The following is a 26,655-nucleotide window of genomic DNA, read 5'->3' on the forward strand; positions in this document are numbered from 1 at the left end:
CCGAGGACACTCGATCGCACAATAGGATGAGGAGTCAGCAAGTTATTGAAAAGCAGGAACTGTCTCCCACAGACCCTGGCTGCAGAGAAAAGCAGCACAGATTGACAATGACATCCAGCAGGGGTGTCAGAACCAGGCGTGATTTATCATTCTACGCCCACCCCCTTCTCTCCTGCCCCAGCAACGTTGTACCGCAATCCCTCCCATCGCCCAGCTTTTCGTTTCTGATGTAGCATTTCTGATCATTTCCCTGCTCGTCCAAAGGGACCTGCACTTCACAATCTCAAGACTGTCAGAAGGGCAGCACGGAGGGAGCAGCCCTGCAAATCTCTCCCTTAGTATTTCTCCAACTCCCCTTTTGAAAGTTACGATTGAGTCTGCTCCCACCGCCCTTTCAGGCAGCGCGTTCCAGATCACAACAACTCACCGCGTCGAAAAACATTCCCATCTCCCCCTCTGGTTCTTTTCCCGATTATCTTAAATCTGTGTCCCTCTGGTTACCGACCCTGCTGCCACTGGGAACAGTTTCTCTGCATTTACTCCGTCAAAGTGCCTCGCAATTTTGAGCACCTCTATTAAATCTCCGCTGTGGGCCCTACGCAGAACAATTGCTGCTTCTCTCGTCTCCCCACAGTCCGGAGAGCTTTAATAAAGACTTCTTGGAAAGATTGCAATAAAGTTGAAGTTGCTTTTCTCAATGATCTACGAACTCCAGATCCCGTAAAATCGAACACGGCTTTAAATGGGAGCCACATGTCGAGGAAAGTAGCAAGTTCCCTCTCTCATGGTTCAACCCCTTCTCCTGAGAAGGCCTCAGAATGCAGGCAGCCGTTCCCCAGTGCACAGCTGAGGGGAGCGCCGCGCCATCGGGGAGGGCTAGCGCGGAGGGGAGGGCCAGCGCAGGTCGGAGAAGTCGCATCTCATAGTGAGAATTCAAATTAAGGACCCATTGGCCCTCGCAGGTGGATGTAAATGACCCCATGGCTCCTGTTGGATAAAGACCGGTGGTGGTGGTGGGGGATTGAGGGGATGAGGGAGTTCTCCCCGGTGCCCTTGGGCATATTTTCTCTCTCAACCATCAAAACAAAAAAAAAAAGAGATGATTTGCTCATCACATTGCTGTTTGTGGCCTCTTGCTGTGCGCCAATCGCCTGCCACGTTTCCTACGTTACAACAGAGAGCAGACTCCAAAGCAAGTCCTTCATCGTTTGCGGCGCGCTAAAGGGATGGGCTGAGATGAGGACAGAGGCGGCAGACACACAAGTCCTTTCCCGTTGAAGTCCCACCGCCAGAGCCCCCGCGCGTTTACCTTTTCTGCTCCTTGCGATGCTGGCGCCGACTGGCGCGTGATTCACGGGCACCGAGAATCCTCCGGCAGCTCACGCCGTCAGTCAGAGTCAGCACACGGGATCAGCGTTCGGACTGGGGGGTGGGTCTGGGGCTCAGACAGCAGAGCAACGCTGATTTCCTGCTGTGCGCCGCAGTCACTGCCGCGGGGTGGGGGGGGGGCAGCCATTCGGCCCATCGTACTTGTGCTGGTTCCTTGAAGGAGCTATCTAATTGATCCCTGCTCTTTCCCCCATCGCCCTGCACATTTTCCCCCTTCTTGTATTTCTCCAACTCTCCTTTTGAAAGTTACTATTGAATCTGCTCCCACCGCCCTTTCAGGCAGCGCGTTCCAGATCACAACAACTCACTGCGTCGAAAAACATTCCCATCTCCCCCTCTGGTTCGTTTCCCAATTACCTTAAATCTGTGTCCCTCTGGTTATCGGCCCTCCTGCCACTGGGAACAGTTTCTCCTCATATTTACTCGAACCAAATCCTTCCTGATTTTGAACGCCTCGACTAAATCTCCTCTTCACCATCTCTGCCCTAAAGGACAATAATCCCAGCCTCTCCCTGGTACCGTTCCGGTAAAGCTCCCCTTTAACCGTCGCTGCTCCGGGGCGTTCTCGGTCTGTAACAATTTCTGGACTTCAAACGCCGGTGTCCAAAGTGGTTTCAATGCTTCATGGCCCACCCAATGGTGCCATCTGCTGTCGTGGCAGGGTTATGCACACCCTCAGCAGCTCGAAGTCTGTGTCGGAGAACAAACTAGTCAGCATTCAGACAAAGTTCTACCTGAAAACAACATTTTGGGACATGCTTGTAGAGTAACGAGGCATGGTATGTGGTCATTCAAGCCCTCTAACCTGTTCTGTCCTTCAATGAGATTATTGCTGATCTGTATGTTAACTCCATCTCCCCGCATTGGTCTCGTAACCAAAATCGATCAATCTCAGGTTCGAAAATTCCAATTGACCCCCCCCCCACCAACGACAGCTTTCTGGGGGGAGAGTGTTCCAGATTTCCACTCCCCCTTTGTGTGAAGATCATCACCCCTGAACAGCCTGGCTTGAATTTTAAGGTTCTGCCCCCTTGTTCAGACATCCGCGCCTCTCCCTACCCCACAGCCAGAAGAGACAGTCTCTCTCTGACTCCCCTATCAAATCCTCGTTTGTGGGACGCGGGCGTCGCTGGCTGGACCAGCATTTATTGCCCATCCCCAATTGCCCCTTGAGAAGGTGGTGGTGAGCTGCCTTCTGCAGTCCGTGCACAGGTGACCTGCTCCCAAAGCTGTCACCACCACTGGGGCTATTTGTCGTGCCCCATGTCTGGTTCTGCTGCAGATGAACTGATCGAAATTGAACAGTCGACTACGCCCGTCGCTGAAATCACACGACTGTCGGCAGCACGGCAAATGGTGAACTGGACGGGCCCTGCTCTCTCTCTCTCTGGGGACGGCAGCGCTTGAGGGGGGGGGAGTGCCACCCTGTCAGGATGGCCTTCTTTGCCACGAGGAAGTCAAACCGAGGAGCCCCTCTGCCCTCTCGGGCGATTATTAAAAGAGAAGCTAAGTTCTTTGCCCCTGGGTCTACTGGCCCAATATTTAAACACTCCTGCCACCTTACACAGTGGCTCCAGCACGGAGCTGTGCTACGACACCCGCCACAGCCAAATAGCCCAATATCATTTGAGCAGGAGGAACAAATCAGGTGTTAACAAGTAAGTGTGGGGGAGGGCGAGCGAGTGTTGGGGAGGAGGGGGAAAAGAGCAGGGAGGGAAGGAGGGAGGGGTGGTAAGAGGGTAGGGGAGGGAAACGCACACACCCAAGATAAAAGATATCGGAACCAAGTCAGTTCAAAGGGCCAAATGAGCAATCGGAGACAAAACTGAATTTATTGGCGAAAAATATGAACCTCACTTACAGTGCTTCTGACTCAACAGATATACTCCAACTTCCAGAAAAAGAACTGGACTCCAAAGCAGAAGAACTACACAATATTATTTAATTACAACATAAAACCTATTCTTCCTTAAATTCTCAACAGAAAGAGAGATATCGGGGGAGGAAAGAGGTGGGGGTGGGGGAAGGAGAGACAGCAAAATCCCCCCCCCCCCAATAAAAGCAGGATTCCGTCATTCAAAGTATAATCTAAAAAGAACACACGCTGGGGAAAAGTTTACACTTCCTAGTGTGTGGCGAGCACGAGGTGGGGAGGGGGGGGGGGGGGGTGGTGTGGGGAAGGAGGGAAAATACGGGGAGCAGGTAGTTGGCATGAGATCGCAGAGGTGTCACTCGTCACCTACATGACGGACTGGCCTCGCACTGCAACTCAGCCCTCCCTGCTGTGACGCTCACCTATAAAAGTTGCCCTTTATTGCTACACGGAAATGCCGTTTAAAAGTTTATACACACACACACACACACACACACACACACATGGCCGAGCTTTGTTAGTTGCTGCCAGGAAATGTCGGACTGTAACTGTAGACGGCTGCGATACACCAGGTGATGGTATTTTTAAAACCTTTTGTTTAAAAAAAGGGAGTTTCAAATCGTTTAAGAGGACGGAGCGAATACAAAAAATAAATTCTATTCCACGCACCACTCGGGTGGTAAGAGTGCGGCACCTGGGATGCCCCAGAGTCTATCTCCAGCCCGCGCTGTTGGCAGCTGGGGCAGAAGGGGTCACCATCATTGCCCTCAGTGCCCGAGTCAGGGGAGGGGAGGAGAGGAAAAATCACTCAGGGCCACCCAGTGACACCTGAACCCTCTCCACCACTGGAATGCACGTGTACGTCTGTGCGGGAGGGCAGGGCCCGTCTCAGCAGCAGCGTCCCACACCCCTTATAAACCATCTCATCTCCAGCGCACACAACGTCCTCTCTTGCGGAACAGCTCAGGCGTGGCAGGTTAGCCGCGGGGTGGCAAGAGCAGAAATTTGTCGTTAAAATATTACGCAGAGCAGGCCCTACTTCCCCGTGCACGGGTAGCTTCCCAGAATGGCGATGGGGAGCAGTAAGCCCGTCCTGACAGTCTCCTTCTCGAACCAGGGCAGTTTTCAACATCCCTTTCGCCCGTCCCTGACTGGCATGAAGAGCAGCAGGCGCAACCCCGCCGAGCAAAGAGATCCTCACGATTCCTGGTTTCGGCATCAATTGGCAAAGCATTCAATCGCTAAGCTCTGAGGGAACGTGAGACCATCGTAACCCACTAACAACACTGTCCCTTTTATAGAGGGAGTGAAACAGAGACTCTCCAAGCCACAGGCGTACAGGGGAAATGCAACTTTTTAAACTTCAGTCCCAAGACTGCAGTATATACCCAGACACCACCTGCTTCATTAAAGGTGTGGGTCAGGGGTGCAGACTCCTCCCATTTCAGATCCCAAGAGTCAGCATCAAACACTCCCAGGATAGATACAGCACGGGGGTTAGATACAGAGTAAAGCTCCCTCTACACTGTCCCCATCAAACACTCCCAGGACAGGTACAGCATGGGGTTAGATACAGAGTAAAGCTCCCTCTACACTGTCCTCATCAAACATTCCCAAGACAGGTACAGCACGGGGGTTAGATACAGAGTAAAGCTCCCTCTACACTGTCCCCCATCAAACACTCCCAGCACAGATACAGCACGGGGGTTAGATACAGAGTAAAGCTCCCTCTACACTGTCCACATCAAACACTCCCAAGACAGGTACAGCACGGGGGGTTAGATACAGAGTAAAGCTGCGGACAATAAGATGCTTGCGTCCCAAACTCCAGGGAGCGTCCTGCATTGTTCCATTTCCCACTGCAGCCACCTCGCTGCCTCTGAGCGAGATGGAGGTTAGTGTCCCATAAAGGGGAAGCTTTGCACTGCGGGCCTACACATTTGGAACTGGGCTGATTAGCCTCAAACCCGTTGCTTAGGCCCGAGGATACTGACCGTTGGCACAACCCCAAAGGGGTCGAGGGCTGGCACGATGTGCGAGAGACAAGTGGGAGTTCTGTAGAAGATCAGATGGCCAGTCCACACACTCCGGCACCCCTAGTTTAAAAAAAAACAGACAGCCCCTGCCCTCCTTCTGCAGCAACACTGCTCCCAAAAAGCAGCCTACAGTCTCGAGTACTCGCTGTGAGATGTCTCAAGTTGGGGAAACAGCACTACTGTTTGTATCTACTGGTATATACATGCAACGTTGTAGAAAAGAAGCCGCATTCAGCGCGCGTATACACACACGTACTCACTCACTCAGGATGAGAGCAGAAAGAACAAATCCTGTGGGACAAGAACAGGCTATAAAAATGGAAGTGGACACGATTCAGGAACACCCACGGGAATTAAAGTTTCTTTTTTTAAAAAAACAAAACAAAACAGCAAACACAGAGCTGATCAAAGCTGGAGAGAAGTAGAATTTGAAAGGGAGGCGCCGGATGCAGGGAAAACGGTACCCTTCTGGGGGCGGGCATGCAGGGCGAGGGGAACGAACGCTCCCAGTTTCGCGAGGATGCGCCAGGCACATTACTGCGCGACCCCGGGCGAAATGAACACAGCAGATGCTTGCCGCTGCCCCCTCCCGTTCCACACACCAAGGCGCCGTGCCCGTGGGGTTTTGCTAACTCGCCCTCTGGGCGAGCGGGCGGAAGCAGAAGGGGCTTGCAAGTCGCAGCACGTGAAACCGCGACCAGCCGTGGCACGCCATCTCTTTAACCTCAACGCGGAGGAGAGTCGGCAACCATGCCACAGTCGGGGTTCTCTTTAATCGATGAGGGACGGGGGAATGGAGAGAATCCTCTGCAAACACTGACATCAGCATTGAGGAACCTCGGGGATCAGGTTAGATGGGGTGAAGCTCCCTCTACACCACACGAGCAGCTACAGAGGTTAGTCTACTCTATATTCTCCTGCGTATTAAAATATGTACACGTGAAGCTAACAAGTGCGGACTGCACTAAAACCCATGTCCCTGCTAACAATACCATCTGTCCATATAAATGTGTACTTGGTAAACTAGCACGCTACCTTAACATGAAATTGTGGGAATTCTTTTTTCTCAAACAAAAAATAAATTGGTTCTATTGCGCCTTGGCTCAGACTCTCCCTGGAATACAGCTCCACAAGCACCGGCTGCCCTCGGGTACCTCGAGCGGATACAGCCCCTCGGAATCACGGCGCGTGAATGCCGGCGGGCTGTTCAGCCGCACGGGGCATCGGGACCCCGGAGTCCAGCGCCCCGATTCCCGACGGGGGTCGCCGCCAGAGCGATCGGGAGCGGGAACCTTGACGGATTCCTCCCGAAGAGGGCGGTTTAAGAAACGTTTAAAATCAGAGGGAGGTGAATGCTTGTTCCCACACGTTCAGGCTAAGCTCTAGATTCCCAGTGGTTCCTTCTTTCTCTCTCTCACACACACACACACACACACACACACACACGCTCACTCTCACGCAAACACACACCAGCGAATGCACCCGTTTTTCAACTGTTTTTTGTTTGGAAGGGGTGAAGGGGTTGGGGAAAGAGGGAATGTTTATCCATCACCACCTTCCTTGGCTTCATCCTCCTCCTCCTCCCCTTCCACCTCGACCCCTTCCTCTTCCACCTCCTCCCCTTCATCAATCTCCTCCACGTCATCGTCGTCATCCTCTGACCCTTCGGGGGAAAAAGAAGTTCACAGCCGTGTTAATGCCAGAGTTTTGGTCACGCACCTCCCCCCCCCCCCCCACCCTAGCGATTCTCCCTCCCCTCCTAGGTGGTCATCTGTGGGAATCTTGACCGGGCGAAGTGGGGGGTGGGCTGCGCAGGCAGGAAATTCCACAGCTCGGGCCGCCAGACTGAATCTGACTCCGCCCTCACCAGACGCGTGCTCGCACGCTGGTTCACCTCTCTGCCCAGCGGGTAGACCTGGGCAGCCGTAGCCATGGTAGAGTTCATCCCCACCCCCCCCCCCCTCACCCACCCCCGACCCCCTCTCAGCAACAGGCCCAGGGGAGAGCTGAGTCGGATAGGCAGCGCACGTGGATCTCTGCTGCTGGTCTATCGCCTTCAGTCTTACACAGCTAGCTGGCCGTTACGGCCGCAGGGTGTCCGGCACAGTCTGAATCAGTTTTCGAGGGAGGGAGGGGCAGAAGTCCAACTCTGCTTCCCACCCATTTGCGGGCGAGCGCGTATTTTTTGTTCCTGTCGCACCGGGCTGCGGGATTGACCCGACTCACCATCTTCCTCGTCCTCTTCTTCATCGTTGTCCATGATTTCCTGCACATCATCGTCATCCTCTTCCTCGTCCTCATCCACAATCACCACCGAGTCGTCTCCGTTCTCATCGCTGCGTCAGGAGGAGATTGCAAAGAGGGTTAGCACCCGCCGCTCTCCGACTGAGTTTCTTTTTAAAAAAAATCGGAAGTACTTTGAAATCAATTGACTGGACCGAGAGAAACCCTTCCAGCTGGGCGGAGTCGGGGGGGAGACAACCTTAAAATCAGCGTAGTGGTCAGCGAACACTTCCTTCATCCAAAGCTTGGAAAACTCTCCCGCAAATCCATCGTGTTAAACCCGTGACCAACAGATTTTTTTTTTTCCAGCTGAAGGTATTAAAGGGATATGGAAGAAAAGCACGCAGATGGAGTGAGGATACAGGTCAGCTGTGGTCACGCAGAACGGCGGGGCAGAACAGGCGCGAGGGGCCGAATGGCCTCCTCCTGCACCCGGGACATTTCTCCAGCCCAGGGCTGGCTGCAGGATGAGGCTGCCCCCGTTTGTGAGCCCGACTCCCCCCACTGTAGGTCAGCTGGTGTTAACTGCAGGGTGGGCGGCCGGTCAGGTTACCCCCCTCTGGGCTGTGCAGATGCCCGTGAACTGCCGCTTTTTACTTAACCAGGAGCAGGGATAAAGTCCCAGCAGCACGGAAAATGGCCCCACTTCCCCCCGTCTGTGCAGAGGAAGTACAGTTTGTGAAACTCCACAGAGTGACGCAAGCCACACCATGACAACTGGTTACTTTCAGCCACCTCCGACTGTCAAACGGGTCATTTCACAAGGGATTGTGGCAGGGAACTGGAGCGGGGTGGGGGAGGGGAGCGAATAAGGCGCCCAGGGCTCCTGTGACAAATGGGAACTGCATCGGAGCTCTCCCGTTAACCCCCACCCCCAACCAAACCCCACCATCCAATAGCCAATGCCATCTGGGCTCAAAGGAAGGAGGGACGGACGATGTACAGGATCCCTGTCGAAACAGCATCCCAATGCAACCTGGGGAGGGGAGATGTCTTTAAAGACACGCAAAGGGCAAAAATTTAAAAAAAAACTACCAGCACATCTGCAATGCAAACACCTTTCTTTCCAAGTACAGTGACTTTTAAAGGCAGTCCTATTCCACTCTCCCTCACGTGTACTGGGAGATATTTCCAATCGCAGATGGAGAGCACGCCGTCGGTCTCCACTCACCTGTCATCCAGGCCGTTTTCCCCACTCTCGCTCTCAGCGATCAGGAAGTACTGCAGTGGATTTGGCCACATATCGTCCTTCAGCACCTGAGAGGCAAGGCGACAAAGCAGGGCGCTTGACCTCGACACACAACTCACACAAACAGGCAACGACACAGACTCAGTCCGCAGATTCTTACACTCAAGACATGTTAACACCCGTCATTCCCAGCCGAAAGGAAAGGAATGTCCAATTCCGCAACCCCCGCCCCGCCCCCGGGTACGGTTACACACGGGGAGGCAAGCTCTCGATGTGTTTGTGCAGTGAGGGCTGCCACAACCTGGGGCAGAGCTGAAGGTTGGATTCTATCCATCCTCGACGCCACACGGGCACAGCTCCGGCTGTGTTACGATCACCTGGTTCATAAATGTGCAGCGGTAAGAATTTCAGAGGGTTGCAGACCACCCAAGACGTAAAGGTCAAAGGTCTCTCCATGAGTGCTTACATAGACAGAGTGAGAGTCATAAAACAGCAGGTGGGCTTGTTCAGTTGGAAGTTTTTATTATTTTTTTTATTTACAGATACAGCACTGAAACAGGCCCTTCGGCCCACCGAGTCTGTGCCAACCAAGAACCACCCATTTATACTAACCCTACAGTAATCCCATATCCTCTACCACCTATCTACACTAGGGGCAATTTACAATGGCCAATTTACCCATCACCTGCAAGTCTTTGGCGGTAGGAGGAAACCGGAGCACCCGGTGAAAACCCACGCGGTCACAGGGAGAACTTGCAAACTCCGCACAGGCAGTACCCAGAATTGAACCCGGGTCCCTGGAGCTGTGAGGCTGCCTGGTTAACCACTGCGCCGTCCAGTTTCAATCAGAAAGTGTCGAGGAGGTTGCTCGGTCATTCTAATCAATATCAATCGTTTATGTGGGTATCAGGAATCAAAGAGATATTTTGGGAGTTGGAGGCAGTTAGCTTAAATGGCTTTCTGGAACATCCCATATGCACCACATTGCTATGGAGATAGATGATGCAGGGAGTTGCCTGCTGGTTGGTGTTTTTTTTTCTGTGCGCTGGTTGACAGAAGGCAGCTGGCTTTGGAAACAGCTGGGCTCGAGAGTAAAAAGGGCATCAGGAACCAGGGGTGTTTGTTTTGAGTAAGTTCCGTGCTCAAGCTGGGATGTCCAGTTTTAGAAGAGAACTGGAGGATTTGCTTAGCCAGACGCTGGAGGGAGATCTCAAACCTCGGAAGACAGCTGAGAGATCAAGGAAAATCGAAGTGAATTCCGCTGGTCCCAGGAGAAGTGAATAAGCCGCCAAGATGCTGTATAGTATAGTGGAACTCTTGGGGTGGAAGTAAAAGTCAAACAAGGGTGCCCTGTTGAAACTTAGAGTTGAAAGTATACATCTTCAAGTTAAGATTTTAAGTTTAAAGTATAGGTGATTTGACGTTGTGTTAAGTGTAAGCGTTGTTTAACACTAGTAAAGTTTTCTGTTTAAAACGTAAAATCCTGTGGCATAATTTTTTCAGTGATAACTGGGAATTTGACTTTCCCTTTTTAAACGTTAACTGTCCCGTGATAGACATAATAGTAATTCGGAGCCAGACCGCGTTCCATCCCTTCCCACTCCTGACCCATCAGCAGAGTATGACTCGCCGCCATTCACGCAGACCATCCGGCCTGCAGTTGCAACTGCACACTGCATTCACACACACGACCAGAGATCCACGCCATTTCAAAGGGCAGGGGGGGGGGGGGATCGGTGACAACATACCTCGGCGATCTCGTCGGTGGTGGGGTTCCGGTGCTCTGTGAACCAAGCGAAGAAGCTGCGATGCCCTCGCTTCCTGCCCTTGTCATCCACTCCCTTGCTCAGTGCCGTCAAATCCATCCCCTTCTTCCATTTGATGGGAGTGGACTGGGACACAGGCTTCCCTGCAACACAACAAGGAGACGTCACACACAGGCTGCAGCAGGCAACGGTGAGCTGCTTTCTTTCTAGCTGCTGCAGATTTTGAGCTTGAGGTAAAGGATCAGTAAAGCTCCCTCTACACTGTCCCCCATCAAACACTCCTAGGACAGGTACAGCACGGGGGTTAGATACAGAGTAAAGCTCCCTCTACACTGTCCCCCATCAAACACTCCCAGGACAGGTACAGCACGGGGGTTAGATACAGAGTAAAGCTCCCTCTACACTGTCCCCCATCAAACACTCCCAGGACAGGTACAGCATGGGGGTTAGATACAGAGTAAAGCTCCCTCTACACTGTCCCCATCAAACACTCCCAGGACAGGTACAGCATGAGGGTAAATACAGAGTAAAGCTCCCTCTACACTGTCCCCATCAAACACTCCCAGGACATGTACAGCATGAGGGTAAATACAGAGTAAAGCTCCTCTACGCTGTCCAATGTAGTTCACTCTTAAAATACAAAAACAACAAGGAAAAGGTGCAACTCATCTGTCTCAGAAGAGAACCCCTACCAAGGCAGCATGATATTTTACCCATTACCCACATCAGTCACTGCAGGCTCACTGATCGAGTGCGACCGTCTTGTGCTGTAATCTCCTGTGTTGCGGATGGGCAGTGGCGACTCCACGGGGGGATGCCTTCATCCAGCAACAGCATTAGACGGGTGCAGCCTTCATCCAAACACCCTGCTGCGTCCTTAAGGCTTTGCACAACTCCACACGGTCAAAGTTGAGAAGCACACATTTACAGTGATGTTTCACGTCCAGGTTCAGAATTCTGAACTCGGGTTTAATTGATGACTTGCTCAGAATACTAAACCCCATCAACCTTTCGATATTTAAAGTTTTGTTCTTGCGCATTCCCCTCGCTCCGCCATTGGCTGCCGAGCCCCAAGCTCTGCAATTCTCTCCCTAAACCTCTCTGCCACAAAGCTTTCCTCTTTGGCCAAGCTTTGGGGCAACCCCTCCCAATATCTCCTTATATGCCTGGGTGTTAAACTGGTTGTCGTGCGCTCCTGTAAAGCGTCCTGGGTCTCTTTTACCCCGTCAGCGTCGCTCCATAATTGCAGGTTTTGTCGTACATTTTGCAGGTCACTTCTAAACGATCAAAGGAGCTGCAGAACACCAGAGAGTCAAGTTTAAAATCGACTGAAAACTGGTCCTACTGCTTCACTTCACTAAACACTGGGGAGGGGAATAACAGAAATAAAGCAGGGTGGGCAGACTGCACTCCCAAACCAGCCAAAAACAACTCCGACTCTCCTCTCACCTCCAGTTCCCAGGTGAAATTCTTTGATGATCAGGCTGTTCTCAAAGTAAGGGTTCTCGTTGAAGCTAAACTTGATTCTGTAACCGGATTTGATATCTTCAAATTCTTCAACCTGCGGGTTTAAAAGACAGCCGGAAGGTAACAGCTGGAAGTCGGATGCCCTTCACCGGGGTAGGGGATGCCCGGCAGATTAACTACAGCCTAAAGCAGCTGCGGAACCAGTGCCATGAGAATTACCGCGTGGATGCTGAAAGGGGGGGGGGGGGGGGGTTCGGAGGGACAAGAGGCAGCTCCCCAACGGGAACAGCTCTTCAGTAAGTTGCGCCTAACTCGCGGTTAGACGGGCAGGGAAAGCTCCACGGTGAGCAGAGCTACCAGTGGGTCACTGGTCTGTGTGCCCAGTTATTTGATAACCAGCGCAGGAACACCGCTGGCTGCTCCAGAGTTACTCATTTAGAACAGAGGAGGGGGGTATTGGGAAGAAACCCACGGACAGAGAGAGACAGAAAAAGAATCGAAACCCAAAAGGCGATTGTCTAAGTATTTGTGTATTGTGGCAGGGGAGAGACCAATCACATAATTCATCGAGATTCTTACCTCCAGCCTCATCATATAATTAAAGGCCTCTTCATCATTCTCATCAATGAGAGCTGAGAGCTGTGGGTGGTTGAGGAACTGGAAGCTTGAGTCAAGGAAGTGATTTCACACTTCAAGTTAGTTCATTCAATCATCAGCTGCCCCATCCCGAGCTCACTGCCCACAGCTGGGTTAGCAAGGTGCACCCCGCAACGCCCCCCCCCCCCCCCCCAGCACCCATGGGTGACGGACGGGGTAAGGATAACTACCGTCTGTCCACTCTCAATCGTCACCAGTCGGCGCTGCTGGGAATGTGCAGGAGCGTCAGCGAGCCTGGGCAACCGTGCAGCAGCCTGCAAAAAAAAAAAAGGGGGGCAAGCCACACCCAGCAGGGAACAGCAGAGCGCGCAGGGGACTCCGCCGGCTGGAGGAGCATCGCCCCTCAGCACAGCAACCTCAGCCGTCCACGACGTCTGCTAACAGGCCCCTCGCATAGGCGGGACCATTCGCAATGGCCGCCAGCGGCAACAGAGGACGGCGACGAGAGCAAGTGACGGCGGGGAAGGAGAGGGGCAGGCGCGATCAACAGCAGCGTCGCTGTCTTAAAAATGAAGGAAGACCCTGAATGCAAGATGGGTAAAATGAGGCAACGCGAGTGGTAGTCACGGCTGTGAAGGCAGACTGGCAGAGTGAGGGAGAAGCAGTAATCTGGAGGGGCAGAGGAGCAGAGAGTTAATCTGACTGCAGGTTCCAGTGGGTGGGGTGGGACTGGAGGATGAGGATCCTGAACGTTGATCTACTGGGTTGCAAGGAGCCAGCGCGGTCAGTCCAGACAGCACTTCAATAGTATCTGAACACAGTTTACTGTACCAGAAAATCTATGCAGTCTTCTCCACTTTCAAGCACTGATGTGTATTTCCAGTTTTCCCTTTATAACCCATGAAGAAAATACACAGGTAATTCCACTTGCTAAAAAGCAAGTTATCTTTTAGGATGGAAATTAAATACAAAAACAGCACTGCAAGCAGAAGTTCACATGTACTTAAGTGTCAGTGTCATCCTGGAGTCAGAGGTCATAGGTTAGAGGCCCACTCCAGAAGCTCGAGCTGCATGATCCAGGCCGACACTCCCAGGGGCGAGGGGGCACCGCACTGTCGGAGGTACAGTACCGATGCGCCCCGCCCCATCTGCCCTCTCGGGTGGATGTAAAAAAAAAAGTCCCACCACCGAGATCGGAGGGACGTCACGAAAAATAAAACTGACGACCTTGGTCATTATCACATTGCTGTCTGTGGGATCTTGCAGCGTGCAACTTGGCTGCCGCGTTTCCAAAATTACATCAGTGACCACACTTCAAATTTTAAAAAAATAAGCACGTCACTGGCTGAGGCGCGCTTTGGGACGTGCTGAGGTGGGGAGAGCTGGAGAAACAAGACAGCCACTCTGCAGCCAAAGATTGCATAAAACTGGGTTCCTCTCCAAAAGGCTGTTGTGCAATAAGGTCTTTCCCTTCGGCCCACCCAAGTGAAAACAAAACAATCATTTTCTTAGCAAAAACTTTTTATGGCACAAGTGAATCATTTTTCCCCCCCACCCCGCCCCCACCCCCCGTGAAGCTTGTTTGTTTTTTTTTCTGCACCAGCACAGAGATTTTGGCTCCTTGCAGTGCCTGGGTTTGGCATCAAATGGAAACCAGCCTCTTGCCTCAAAACACTGCCGAGGCTTGTCCGCACCGTTGCCTTCTTTTTATTTTGCAAAGACAAACTTGCAAAGCGGGCGTTCTCTGTAAATTACACTCAGATGGGAAGGGATCAAAGAAATTTACAGCGCAGGTGGAGGCCATTCAGCCCATTCCGTCTGCGCAGGCCAACGAGGATCCATCCAGCCTAATCCCGCTTTCCAGCTCTTGGTCTGTGGCCTCGTAGGTTACGGCATGTCAAGTGCACATCCAAGTACTTTTTAAATGTAATGAGGGTCTCTCCCTCGAGCACCCTTTCAGGCAGTGAGTTCCAGACCCCCACCACCCTCTGGGTGAAAAACATTGTTCCCCATCTCATCTTTCTACCAATCCCTTTAAATCTATGTCCCCTCGTCACTGACCTCTCTGCTAAGCTGAATAGACCCTTCACCTCCACTCTATCCAGGCCCCTCACAATTTTGTACATTTCAATCAGATCTCCCCTCAGCCTCCTCTGTTCAAAGGAGAACAACCCCAGCCTATCCAACTGTTCCTCATGGCTGCATTTTTCCAGTTCTGGCAACATCCTCGTAAATCTCCTCTGTATCCTCTCCAGTGCAATTACATCCTTTCTGTAATGAGGTGACCAGAACTACACACAGTGCTCAAGTTGTGGCCTAACCAATGAGTTATACAGATCCATCAAAATCTCCCTGGCTCTTGTACTCTATACCTCAGCTAATAAAGGAAAGGATTCCATATGCCTTCTTAAGCACCTTATCGACCTGTCCTGCTACCCTCAGGGATCTGTGGACATTCACTCCCAAGGTCCCTCACTTCCTCTACACCTCTCAGTATTTTCCCATTAATCGTGCATTCCTTTGCCTTGGTTGACCTCCCCAAATGCATCACCTCACACTTCTCCGGGTTGAATTCCATTTGCCACTTTTCTGCCCATCTGACCAGACGATCGATATCTACCTGCAGCCTACAGCTATCCTCCTCGCTATCTACCACACAGACAATCTTTGTGTCATCTGTAAACTTCCGAATCATGCCCCCGACATTTATGTCCAAATCATTAAAATACACCACAAAAAGCAGGGGACCCAGTACTGAGCCCTGCGGAACACCACTGGAAACCGCCCTCCAGTCGCTAAAACAGCCATCAACAATTACCCTTTGTTTCCTGTTACTGAGCCAATTTTGTTTCCAAATTGCTGCATTTCCCCGGATCCCATGGGATTTTATTTTTTAAACCAGTCTGCCGTGTGGGACCTTGTTAAATGCCTTGCTAAAATCCAGGTAGACCACAACAAATGCACTACCCACATCGATCTTCCTCGTTCCTTATTCAAAATATTCAAGTTGGTCAGACAAGATCTTCACTTAACAAATCCAGGCTGACTATCCTTGATTAACCTGTGCCTTTCTAAGCAAAAGTTTATCCTGTCTCTCAGAATAGATTCCAATAATTTGCCCACTACTGACATTAGACTTTAGACTGACTGACCTGTAATTATTTGGTCTACCCCTCGCTTCCTTTTTAAAGAGGTACAATGTTAGCAGTTCTTCAAAAATTTGCAATGCAATGCTGGGGTTCTGTACATTGTATTAGAAGTTTTACAATGCAATGCAGGGGTTCTGTAAATTATATTAGAAGTTTTACAATGCAATGCAGGGGTTCTGTAAATCGTATTAGAAGTTTTACAATGCAATACAGGGGTTCTGTAAATTATATTAGAAGTTTTACAATGCAATGCAGGGGTTCTGTAAATTATATTAGAAGTTTTACAATGCAATACAGGGGTTCTGTAAATTATATTAGAAGTTTTACAATGCAATGCAGGGGTTCTGTAAATTATATTAGAAGTTTTACAATGCAATGCAGGGGTTCTGTAAATTATATTAGAAGTTTTACAATGCAATACAGGGGTTCTGTAAATTATATTAGAAGTTTTACAATGCAATGCAGGGGTTCTGTAAATTATATTAGAAGTTTTACAATGCAATGCAGGGGTTCTGTAAATTATATTAGAAGTTTTACAATGCAATACAGGGGTTCTGTAAATTATATTAGAAGTTTTACAATGCAATGCAGGGGTTCTGTAAATTATATTAGAAGTTTTACAATGCAATGCAGGGGTTCTGTAAATTATATTAGAAGTTTTACAATGCAATACAGGGGTTCTGTAAATTATATTAGAAGTTTTACAATGCAATGCAGGGGTTCTGTAAATTGTATTAGAAGTTTTACAATGCAATACAGGGGTTCTGTAAATTATATTAGAAGTTTTACAATGCAATACAGGGGTTCTGTAAATTATATTAGAAGTTTTACAATGCAATGCAGGGGTTCTGTAAATTATATTACAAGTTTTACAATGCAATGCAGGGGTTCTGTAAATTGTATTAGAAGTTTTACAATGCAATACAGGGGTTCTGTAAATTATATTAGAAGTTTTACAATGCAATGCAGGGGTTCTGTAAATTATATTACAAGTTTTACAATGCAATGCAGGGGTTCTGTAAATTATATTAGAAGTTTTACAATGCAATGCTGGGGTTCTGTAAATTATATTAGAAGTTTTACAATGCAATGCAGGGGTTCTGTAAATTGTATTAGAAGTTTTACAATGCAATGCTGGGGTTCTGTAAATTATATTAGAAGTTTTACAATGCAATACAGGGGTTCTGTAAATTATATTATAAGTTTTACAATGCAATGCTGGGGTTCTGTAAATTATATTAGAAGTTTTACAATGCAATGCAGGGGTTCTGTAAATTGTATTAGAAGTTTTACAATGCAATGCAGGGGTTCTGTACATTGTATTAGAAGTTTTACAATGCAATACAGGGGTTCTGTAAATTGTATTAGTAGTTTTACAATGCAATGCAGGGGTTCTGTAAATTATATTAGAAGTTTTACAATGCAATGCAGGGGTTCTGTACATTGTATTAGAAGTTTTACAATGCAATACAGGGGTTCTGTAAATTGTATCAGAAGTTTTACAATTCAATGCAGGGGTTCTGTAAATTGTATTAGAAGTTTTACAATGCAATGCAGGGGTTCTGTACATTGTATTAGAAGTTTTACAATGCAATGCAGGGGTTCTGTAAATTGTATTAGAAGTTTTACAATGCAATGCTGGGGTTCTGTACATTGTATTAGAAGTTTTACAATGCAATGCTGGGGTTCTGTAAATTATATTAGAAGTTTTACAATGCAATACAGGGGTTCTGTAAATTATATTAGAAGTTTTACAATGCAATGCAGGGGTTCTGTACATTGTATTAGAAGTTTTACAATGCAATGCAGGGGTTCTGTAAATTGTATTAGAAGTTTTACAATGCAATGCTGGGGTTCTGTAAATTATATTAGAAGTTTTACAATGCAATGCAGGGGTTCTGTAAATTGTATTAGAAGTTTTACAATGCAATGCTGGGGTTCTGTACATTGTATTAGAAGTTTTACAATGCAATGCTGGGGTTCTGTAAATTATATTAGAAGTTTTACAATGCAATACAGGGGTTCTGTAAATTATATTAGAAGTTTTACAATGCAATGCAGGGGTTCTGTACATTGTATTAGAAGTTTTACAAAGCAATGCAGGGGTTCTGTAAATTGTATTAGAAGTTTTACAATGCAATACAGGGGTTCTGTAAATTATATTAGAAGTTTTACAATGCAATACAGGGGTTCTGTAAATTATATTAGAAGTTTTACAATGCAATGCTGGGGTTCTGTAAATTATATTAGAAGTTTTACAATGCAATACAGGGGTTCTGTAAATTATATTAGAAGTTTTACAATGCAATGCAGGGGTTCTGTACATTGTATTAGAAGTTTTACAAAGCAATGCAGGGGTTCTGTAAATTGTATTAGAAGTTTTACAATGCAATGCAGGGGTTCTGTACATTGTATTAGAAGTTTTACAATGCAATGCTGGGGTTCTGTAAATTATATTAGAAGTTTTACAATGCAATACAGGGGTTCTGTAAATTATATTAGAAGTTTTACAATGCAATGCAGGGGTTCTGTACATTGTATTAGAAGTTTTACAAAGCAATGCAGGGGTTCTGTACATTGTATTAGAAGTTTTACAATGCAATGCAGGGGTTCTGTACATTGTATTAGAAGTTTTACAAAGCAATGCAGGGGTTCTGTAAATTATATTAGAAGTTTTACAATGCAATACAGGGGTTCTGTAAATTATATTAGAAGTTTTACAATGCAATGCAGGGGTTCTGTACATTGTATTAGAAGTTTTACAAAGCAATGCAGGGGTTCTGTAAATTGTATTAGAAGTTTTACAAAGCAATGCAGGGGTTCTGTAAATTGTATTAGAAGTTTTACAATGCAATGCTGGGGTTCTGTAAATTATATTAGAAGTTTTACAATGCAATGCAGGGGTTCTGTAAATTATATTAGAAGTTTTACAATGCAATGCAGGGGTTCTGTAAATTGTATTAGAAGTTTTACAATGCAATGCTGGGGTTCTGTACATTGTATTAGAAGTTTTACAATGCAATGCAGGGGTTCTGTAAATTATATTAGAAGTTTTACAAAGCAATGCAGGGGTTCTGTAAATTGTATTAGAAGTTTTACAATGCAATGCTGGGGTTCTGTACATTGTATTAGAAGTTTTACAATGCAATGCAGGGGTTCTGTACATTGTATTAGAAGTTTTACAATGCAATGCTGGGGTTCTGTACATTGTATTAGAAGTTTTACAATGCAATGCAGGGGTTCTGTATATTGTATTAGAAGTTTTACAATGCAATGCAGGGGTTCTGTAAATTGTATTAGAAGTTTTACAATGCAATACAGGGGTTCTGTAAATTATATTAGAAGTTTTACAATGCAATGCAGGGGTTCTGTAAATTGTATTAGAAGTTTTACAATTCAATGCAGGGGTTCTGTAAATTATATTAGAAGTTTTACAATGCAATGCAGGGGTTCTGTAAATTGTATTAGAAGTTTTACAATTCAATGCAGGGGTTCTGTAAATTATATTAGAAGTTTTACAATGCAATGCAGGGGTTCTGTAAATTATATTAGAAGTTTTACAATGCAATGCAGGGGTTCTGTAAATTGTATTAGAAGTTTTACAATGCAATACAGGGGTTCTGTAAATTGTATTAGAAGTTTTACAATGCAATGCAGGGGTTCAGTAAATTGTATTAGAAGTTTTACAATGCAATACAGGAGTTCTGGAAATTGTATTAGAAGTTTTACAATGCAATGCAGGAGTTCTGTAAATTATATTAGAAGTTTTACAATGCAATGCAGGGGTTCTGTAAATTGTATTAGAAGTTTTACAATGCAATGCAGGGGTTCTGTAAATTATATTAGAAGTTTTACAATGCAATGCAGGGGTTCTGTACATTGTATTAGAAGTTTTACAATGCAATGCAGGGGTTCTGTAAATTATATTAGAAGTTTTACAATGCAATGCAGGGGTTCTGTAAATTGTATTAGAAGTTTTACAATTCAATGCAGGGGTTCTGTAAATTATATTAGAAGTTTTACAATGCAATGCAGGGGTTCTGTAAATTATATTAGATGTTTTACAATGCAATGCTGGGGTTCTGTAAATTATATTAGATGTTTTACAATGCAATGCTGGGGTTCTGTACATTGTATTAGAAGTTTTACAATGCAATGCAGGGGTTCTGTAAATTATATTAGAAGTTTTACAATGCAATGCAGGGGTTCTGTAAATTGTATTAGAAGTTTTACAATTCAATGCAGGGGTTCTGTAAATTATATTAGAAGTTTTACAATGCAATGCAGGGGTTCTGTAAATTGTATTAGAAGTTTTACAATGCAATGCAGGGGTTCTGTAAATTATATTAGAAGTTTTACAATGCAATGCAGGGGTTCTGTAAATTATATTAGAAGTTTTACAATTCAATACAGGGGTTCTGTAAATTATATTAGAAGTTTTACAATTCAATGCAGGGGTTCTGTAAATTATATTAGAAGTTTTACAATGCAATACAGGGGTTCTGTAAATTGTATTAGAAGTTTTACAATGCAATACAGGGGTTCTGTAAATTATATTAGAAGTTTTACAATTCAATGCAGGGGTTCTGTAAATTATATTAGAAGTTTTACAATGCAATGCAGGGGTTCTGTAAATTGTATTAGAAGTTTTACAATGCAATACAGGGGTTCTGTAAATTGTATTAGTAGTTTTACAATGCAATGCAGGGGTTCTGTAAATTGTATTAGAAGTTTTACAATGCAATGCAGGGGTTCTGTAAATTATATTAGAAGTTTTACAATTCAATACAGGGGTTCTGTAAATTATATTAGAAGTTTTACAATTCAATGCAGGGGTTCTGTAAATTATATTAGAAGTTTTACAATGCAATACAGGGGTTCTGTAAATTGTATTAGAAGTTTTACAATGCAATACAGGGGTTCTGTAAATTATATTAGAAGTTTTACAATGCAATACAGGGGTTCTGTAAATTATATTAGAAGTTTTACAATGCAATACAGGGGTTCTGTAAATTGTATTAGTAGTTTTACAATGCAATGCAGGGGTTCTGTAAATTGTATTAGAAGTTTTACAATGCAATGCAGGGGTTCTGTAAATTATATTAGAAGTTTTACAATGCAATACAGGGGTTCTGTAAATTGTATTAGTAGTTTTACAATGCAATGCAGGGGTTCTGTAAATTGTATTAGAAGTTTTACAATGCAATGCAGGGGTTCTGTAAATTATATTAGAAGTTTTACAATGCAATACAGGGGTTCTGTAAATTGTATTAGTAGTTTTACAATGCAATGCAGGGGTTCTGTAAATTGTATTAGAAGTTTTACAATGCAATGCAGGGGTTCTGTAAATTATATTAGAAGTTTTACAATGCAATACAGGGGTTCTGTAAATTATATTAGAAGTTTTACAATGCAATACAGGGGTTCTGTAAATTGTATTAGAAGTTTTACAATGCAATACAGGGGTTCTGTAAATTATATTAGAAGTTTTACAATGCAATACAGGGGTTCTGTAAATTATATTAGAAGTTTTACAATGCAATACAGGGGTTCTGTAAATTGTATTAGTAGTTTTACAATGCAATGCAGGGGTTCTGTAAATTATATTAGAAGTTTTACAATGCAATACAGGGGTTCTGTAAATTGTATTAGTAGTTTTACAATGCAATGCAGGGGTTCTGTAAATTATATTAGAAGTTTTACAATGCAATACAGGGGTTCTGTAAATTGTATTAGAAGTTTTACAATGCAATGCAGGGGTTCTGTAAATTATATTAGAAGTTTTACAATGCAATACAGGGGTTCTGTAAATTGTATTAGTAGTTTTACAATGCAATGCAGGGGTTCTGTATATTATATTAGAAGTTTTACAATGCAATACAGGGGTTCTGTAAATTGTATTAGTAGTTTTACAATGCAATGCAGGGGTTCTGTAAATTATATTAGAAGTTTTACAATGCAATACAGGGGTTCTGTAAATTGTATTAGAAGTTTTACAATGCAATACAGGGGTTCTGTAAATTGTATTAGTAGTTTTACAATGCAATGCAGGGGTTCTGTAAATTATATTAGAAGTTTTACAATGCAATACAGGGGTTCTGTAAATTATATTAGAAGTTTTACAATGCAATACAGGGGTTCTGTACATTGTATTAGAAGTTTTACAATGCAATACAGGGGTTCTGTAAATTGTATTAGTAGTTTTACAATGCAATACAGGGGTTCTGTAAATTGTATTAGAAGTTTTACAATGCAATGCAGGGGTTCTGTAAATTGTATTAGAAGTTTTACAATGCAATGCAGGGGTTCTGTAAATTATATTAGAAGTTTTACAATGCAATACAGGGGTTCTGTAAATTGTATTAGTAGTTTTACAATGCAATGCAGGGGTTCTGTAAATTGTATTAGAAGTTTTACAATGCAATGCAGGGGTTCTGTAAATTATATTAGAAGTTTTACAATGCAATACAGGGGTTCTGTAAATTATATTAGAAGTTTTACAATGCAATACAGGGGTTCTGTAAATTGTATTAGTAGTTTTACAATGCAATACAGGGGTTCTGTAAATTATATTAGAAGTTTTACAATGCAATACAGGGGTTCTGTAAATTATATTAGAAGTTTTACAATGCAATACAGGGGTTCTGTAAATTGTATTAGTAGTTTTACAATGCAATACAGGGGTTCTGTAAATTGTATTAGTAGTTTTACAATGCAATACAGGGGTTCTGTAAATTGTATTAGTAGTTTTACAATGCAATACAGGGGTTCTGTAAATTATATTAGAAGTTTTACAATGCAATACAGGGGTTCTGTAAATTATATTAGAAGTTTTACAATGCAATACAGGGGTTCTGTAAATTATATTAGAAGTTTTACAATGCAATACAGGGGTTCTGTAAATTGTATTAGAAGTTTTACAATGCAATGCAGGGGTTCTGTAAATTATATTAGAAGTTTTACAATGCAATACAGGGGTTCTGTAAATTATATTAGAAGTTTTACAATGCAATACAGGGGTTCTGTAAATTGTATTAGAAGTTTTACAATGCAATGCAGGGGTTCTGTAAATTATATTAGAAGTTTTACAATGCAATACAGGGGTTCTGTAAATTATATTAGAAGTTTTACAATGCAATACAGGGGTTCTGTAAATTATATTAGAAGTTTTACAATGCAATACAGGGGTTCTGTAAATTGTATTAGTAGTTTTACAATGCAATACAGGGGTTCTGTAAATTGTATTAGATGTTTTACAATGCAATACAGGGGTTCTGTAAATTGTATTAGTAGTTTTACAATGCAATGCAGGGGTTCTGTAAATTATATTAGAAGTTTTACAATGCAATACAGGGGTTCTGTAAATTGTATTAGAAGTTTTACAATGCAATACAGGGGTTCTGTAAATTGTATTAGTAGTTTTACAATGCAATGCAGGGGTTCTGTAAATTATATTAGAAGTTTTACAATGCAATACAGGGGTTCTGTAAATTGTATTAGAAGTTTTACAATGCAATACAGGGGTTCTGTAAATTGTATTAGTAGTTTTACAATGCAATGCAGGGGTTCTGTAAATTATATTAGAAGTTTTACAATGCAATACAGGGGTTCTGTAAATTGTATTAGTAGTTTTACAATGCAATGCAGGGGTTCTGTAAATTATATTAGAAGTTTTACAATGCAATACAGGGGTTCTGTAAATTGTATTAGAAGTTTTACAATGCAATACAGGGGTTCTGTAAATTGTATTAGTAGTTTTACAATGCAATGCAGGGGTTCTGTAAATTATATTAGAAGTTTTACAATGCAATACAGGGGTTCTGTAAATTGTATTAGTAGTTTTACAATGCAATGCAGGGGTTCTGTAAATTATATTAGAAGTTTTACAATGCAATACAGGGGTTCTGTAAATTGTATTAGTAGTTTTACAATGCAATGCAGGGGTTCTGTAAATTATATTAGAAGTTTTACAATGCAATACAGGGGTTCTGTAAATTATATTAGAAGTTTTACAATGCAATACAGGGGTTCTGTAAATTATATTAGAAGTTTTACAATGCAATACAGGGGTTCTGTAAATTATATTAGAAGTTTTACAATGCAATGCAGGGGTTCTGTAAATTATATTAGAAGTTTTACAATGCAATGCAGGGGTTCAGTAAATTGTATTAGTAGTTTTACAATGCAATGCAGGGGTTCAGTAAATTGTATTAGAAGTTTTACAATGCAATACAGGGGTTCTGTAAATGATATTAGTAGTTTTACAATGCAATACAAGGGTTCTGTAAATTGTATCAGAAGTTTTACAATTCAATGCAGGGGTTCTGTAAATTGTATTAGAAGTTTTACAATGAAATGCTGGGGTTCTGTAAATTATATAAGAAGTTTTACAATGCAATACAGGGGTTCTGTAAATTGTATCAGAAGTTTTACAATTCAATGCAGGGATTCTGTAAATTGTATTAGAAGTTTTACAATGCAATACAGGGGTTCTGTAAATGATATTAGAAGTTTTACAATGCAATGCAGGGGTTCTGTAAATTGTATTAGAAGTTTTACAATGCAATACAGGGGTTCTGTAAATGATATTAGTAGTTTTACAATGCAATGCAGGGGTTCTGTAAATTGTATTAGAAGTTTTACAATGCAATGCAGGGGTTCTGTAAATTATATTAGAAGTTTTACAATTCAATGCAGGGGTTCTGTAAATTGTATTAGTAGTTTTACAATGCAATGCAGGGGTTCTGTAAATTATATAAGAAGTTTTACAATGCAATACAGGGGTTCTGTAAATTATATTAGAAGTTTTACAATGCAATGCAGGGGTTCTGTAAATTGTATTAGAAGTTTTACAATGCAATACAGGGGTTCTGTAAATGATAGTAGTTTTACAATGCAATGCAGGGGTTCTGTAAATTATATAAGAAGTTTTACAAAGCAATACAGGGGTTCTGTAAATTGTATCAGAAGTTTTACAATGCAATGCAGGGGTTCTGTAAATTATATAAGAAGTTTTACAATGCAATGCAGGGGTTCTGTAAATTATATAAGAAGTTTTACAATGCAATACAGGGGTTCTGTAAATTATATTAGAAGTTTTACAATGCAATACAGGGGTTCTGTAAATGATATTAGTAGTTTTACAATGCAATGCAGGGGTTCTGTAAATTATATAAGAAGTTTTACAATGCAATACAGGGGTTCTGTAAATTGTATTAGAAGTTTTACAATGCAATACAGGGGTTCTGTAAATGATATTAGTAGTTTTACAATGCAATGCAGGGGTTCTGTAAATTATATAAGAAGTTTTACAATGCAATACAGGGGTTCTGTAAATTGTATTAGAAGTTTTACAATGCAATACAGGGGTTCTGTAAATGATATTAGTAGTTTTACAATGCAATGCAGGGGTTCTGTAAATTGTATTAGAAGTTTTACAATGCAATACAGGGGTTCTGTAAATGATATTAGTAGTTTTACAATGCAATGCAGGGGTTCTGTAAATTATATAAGAAGTTTTACAATGCAATACAGGGGTTCTGTAAATTGTATCAGAAGTTTTACAATGCAATGCAGGGGTTCTGTAAATTATATAAGAAGTTTTACAATGCAATACAGGGGTTCTGTGAATTGTATTAGAAGTTTTACAATTCAATGCAGGGGTTCTGTAAATTGTATCAGAAGTTTTACAATTCAATGCAGGGGTTCTGTAAATTGTATTAGAAGTTTTACAATGCAATGCTGGGGTTCTGTACATTGTATTAGAAGTTTTACAATGCAATGCAGGGGTTCTGTAAATGATATTAGTAGTTTTACAATGCAATGCAGGGGTTCTGTAAATTATATAAGAAGTTTTACAATGCAATACAGGGGTTCTGTAAATGATATTAGTAGTTTTACAATGCAATGCAGGGGTTCAGTAAATTGTATTAGAAGTTTTACAATGCAATGCAGGGGTTCTGTAAATGATATTAGTAGTTTTACAATGCAATACAGGGGTTCTGTAAATGATATTAGTAGTTTTACAATGCAATGCAGGGGTTCAGTAAATTGTATTAGAAGTTTTACAATGCAATGCAGGGGTTCTGTAAATGATATTAGTAGTTTTACAATGCAATGCAGGGGTTCAGTAAATTGTATTATAAGTTTTACAATGCAATGCAGGGGTTCAGTAAATTGTATTAGAAGTTTTACAATGCAATGCTGGGGTTCTGTACATTGTATTAGAAGTTTTACAATGCAATGCAGGGGTTCTGTAAATTGTATTAGAAGTTTTACAATGCAATACAGGGGTTCTGTAAATGATATTAGTAGTTTTACAATGCAATACAGGGGTTCTGTAAATTATATTAGAAGTTTTACAATGCAATGCAGGGGTTCAGTAAATTGTATTAGAAGTTTTACAATGCAATGCTGGGGTTCTGTACATTGTATTAGAAGTTTTACAATGCAATGCAGGGGTTCTGTAAATTGTATTAGAAGTTTTACAATGCAATACAGGGGTTCTGTAAATTATATTAGAAGTTTTACAATGCAATACAGGGGTTCTGTACATTGTATTAGAAGTTTTACAATGCAATGCAGGGGTTCTGTAAATTGTATTAGAAGTTTTACAATGCAATACAGGGGTTCTGTAAATGATATTAGTAGTTTTACAATGCAATGCAGGGGTTCAGTAAATTGTATTAGAAGTTTTACAATGCAATACAGGGGTTCTGTAAATGATATTAGTAGTTTTACAATGCAATACAGGGGTTCTGTAAATGATATTAGAAGTTTTACAATGCAATACAGGGGTTCAGTAAATTGTATTAGAAGTTTTACAATGCAATGCAGGGGTTCAGTAAATTATATCAGAAGTTTTACAATGCAATACAGGGGTTCTGTAAATGATATTAGTAGTTTT

General features: G+C 43.5%; 1 protein-coding gene across 1 annotated transcript in view; it reads right to left on the minus strand.

Moving 5' to 3' along the window:
* Window positions 1-3,202: 3,202 nt before the first annotated feature.
* The window catches only part of LOC137358302 (protein SET-like), a 104,312-nt gene continuing 80,859 nt past the window's right edge, over window positions 3,203-26,655 (minus strand). Inside the window, exons 2-7 of the mRNA XM_068024233.1 lie at window positions 12,583-12,660; window positions 11,986-12,097; window positions 10,519-10,679; window positions 8,753-8,838; window positions 7,525-7,634; window positions 3,203-6,961 (exon numbers count right to left, since the gene is read on the minus strand). Coding sequence (XP_067880334.1) covers window positions 6,840-6,961; window positions 7,525-7,634; window positions 8,753-8,838; window positions 10,519-10,679; window positions 11,986-12,097; window positions 12,583-12,660 — 669 coding nt within the window. The 3' untranslated portion in view covers window positions 3,203-6,839. The remainder of the gene's footprint in view (window positions 6,962-7,524; window positions 7,635-8,752; window positions 8,839-10,518; window positions 10,680-11,985; window positions 12,098-12,582; window positions 12,661-26,655) is intronic.

The sequence above is a fragment of the Heterodontus francisci genome, chromosome 49 (assembly GCF_036365525.1).
Source record: "Heterodontus francisci isolate sHetFra1 chromosome 49, sHetFra1.hap1, whole genome shotgun sequence".
NCBI classification, from domain to species: Eukaryota; Metazoa; Chordata; class Chondrichthyes; order Heterodontiformes; family Heterodontidae; genus Heterodontus; species Heterodontus francisci.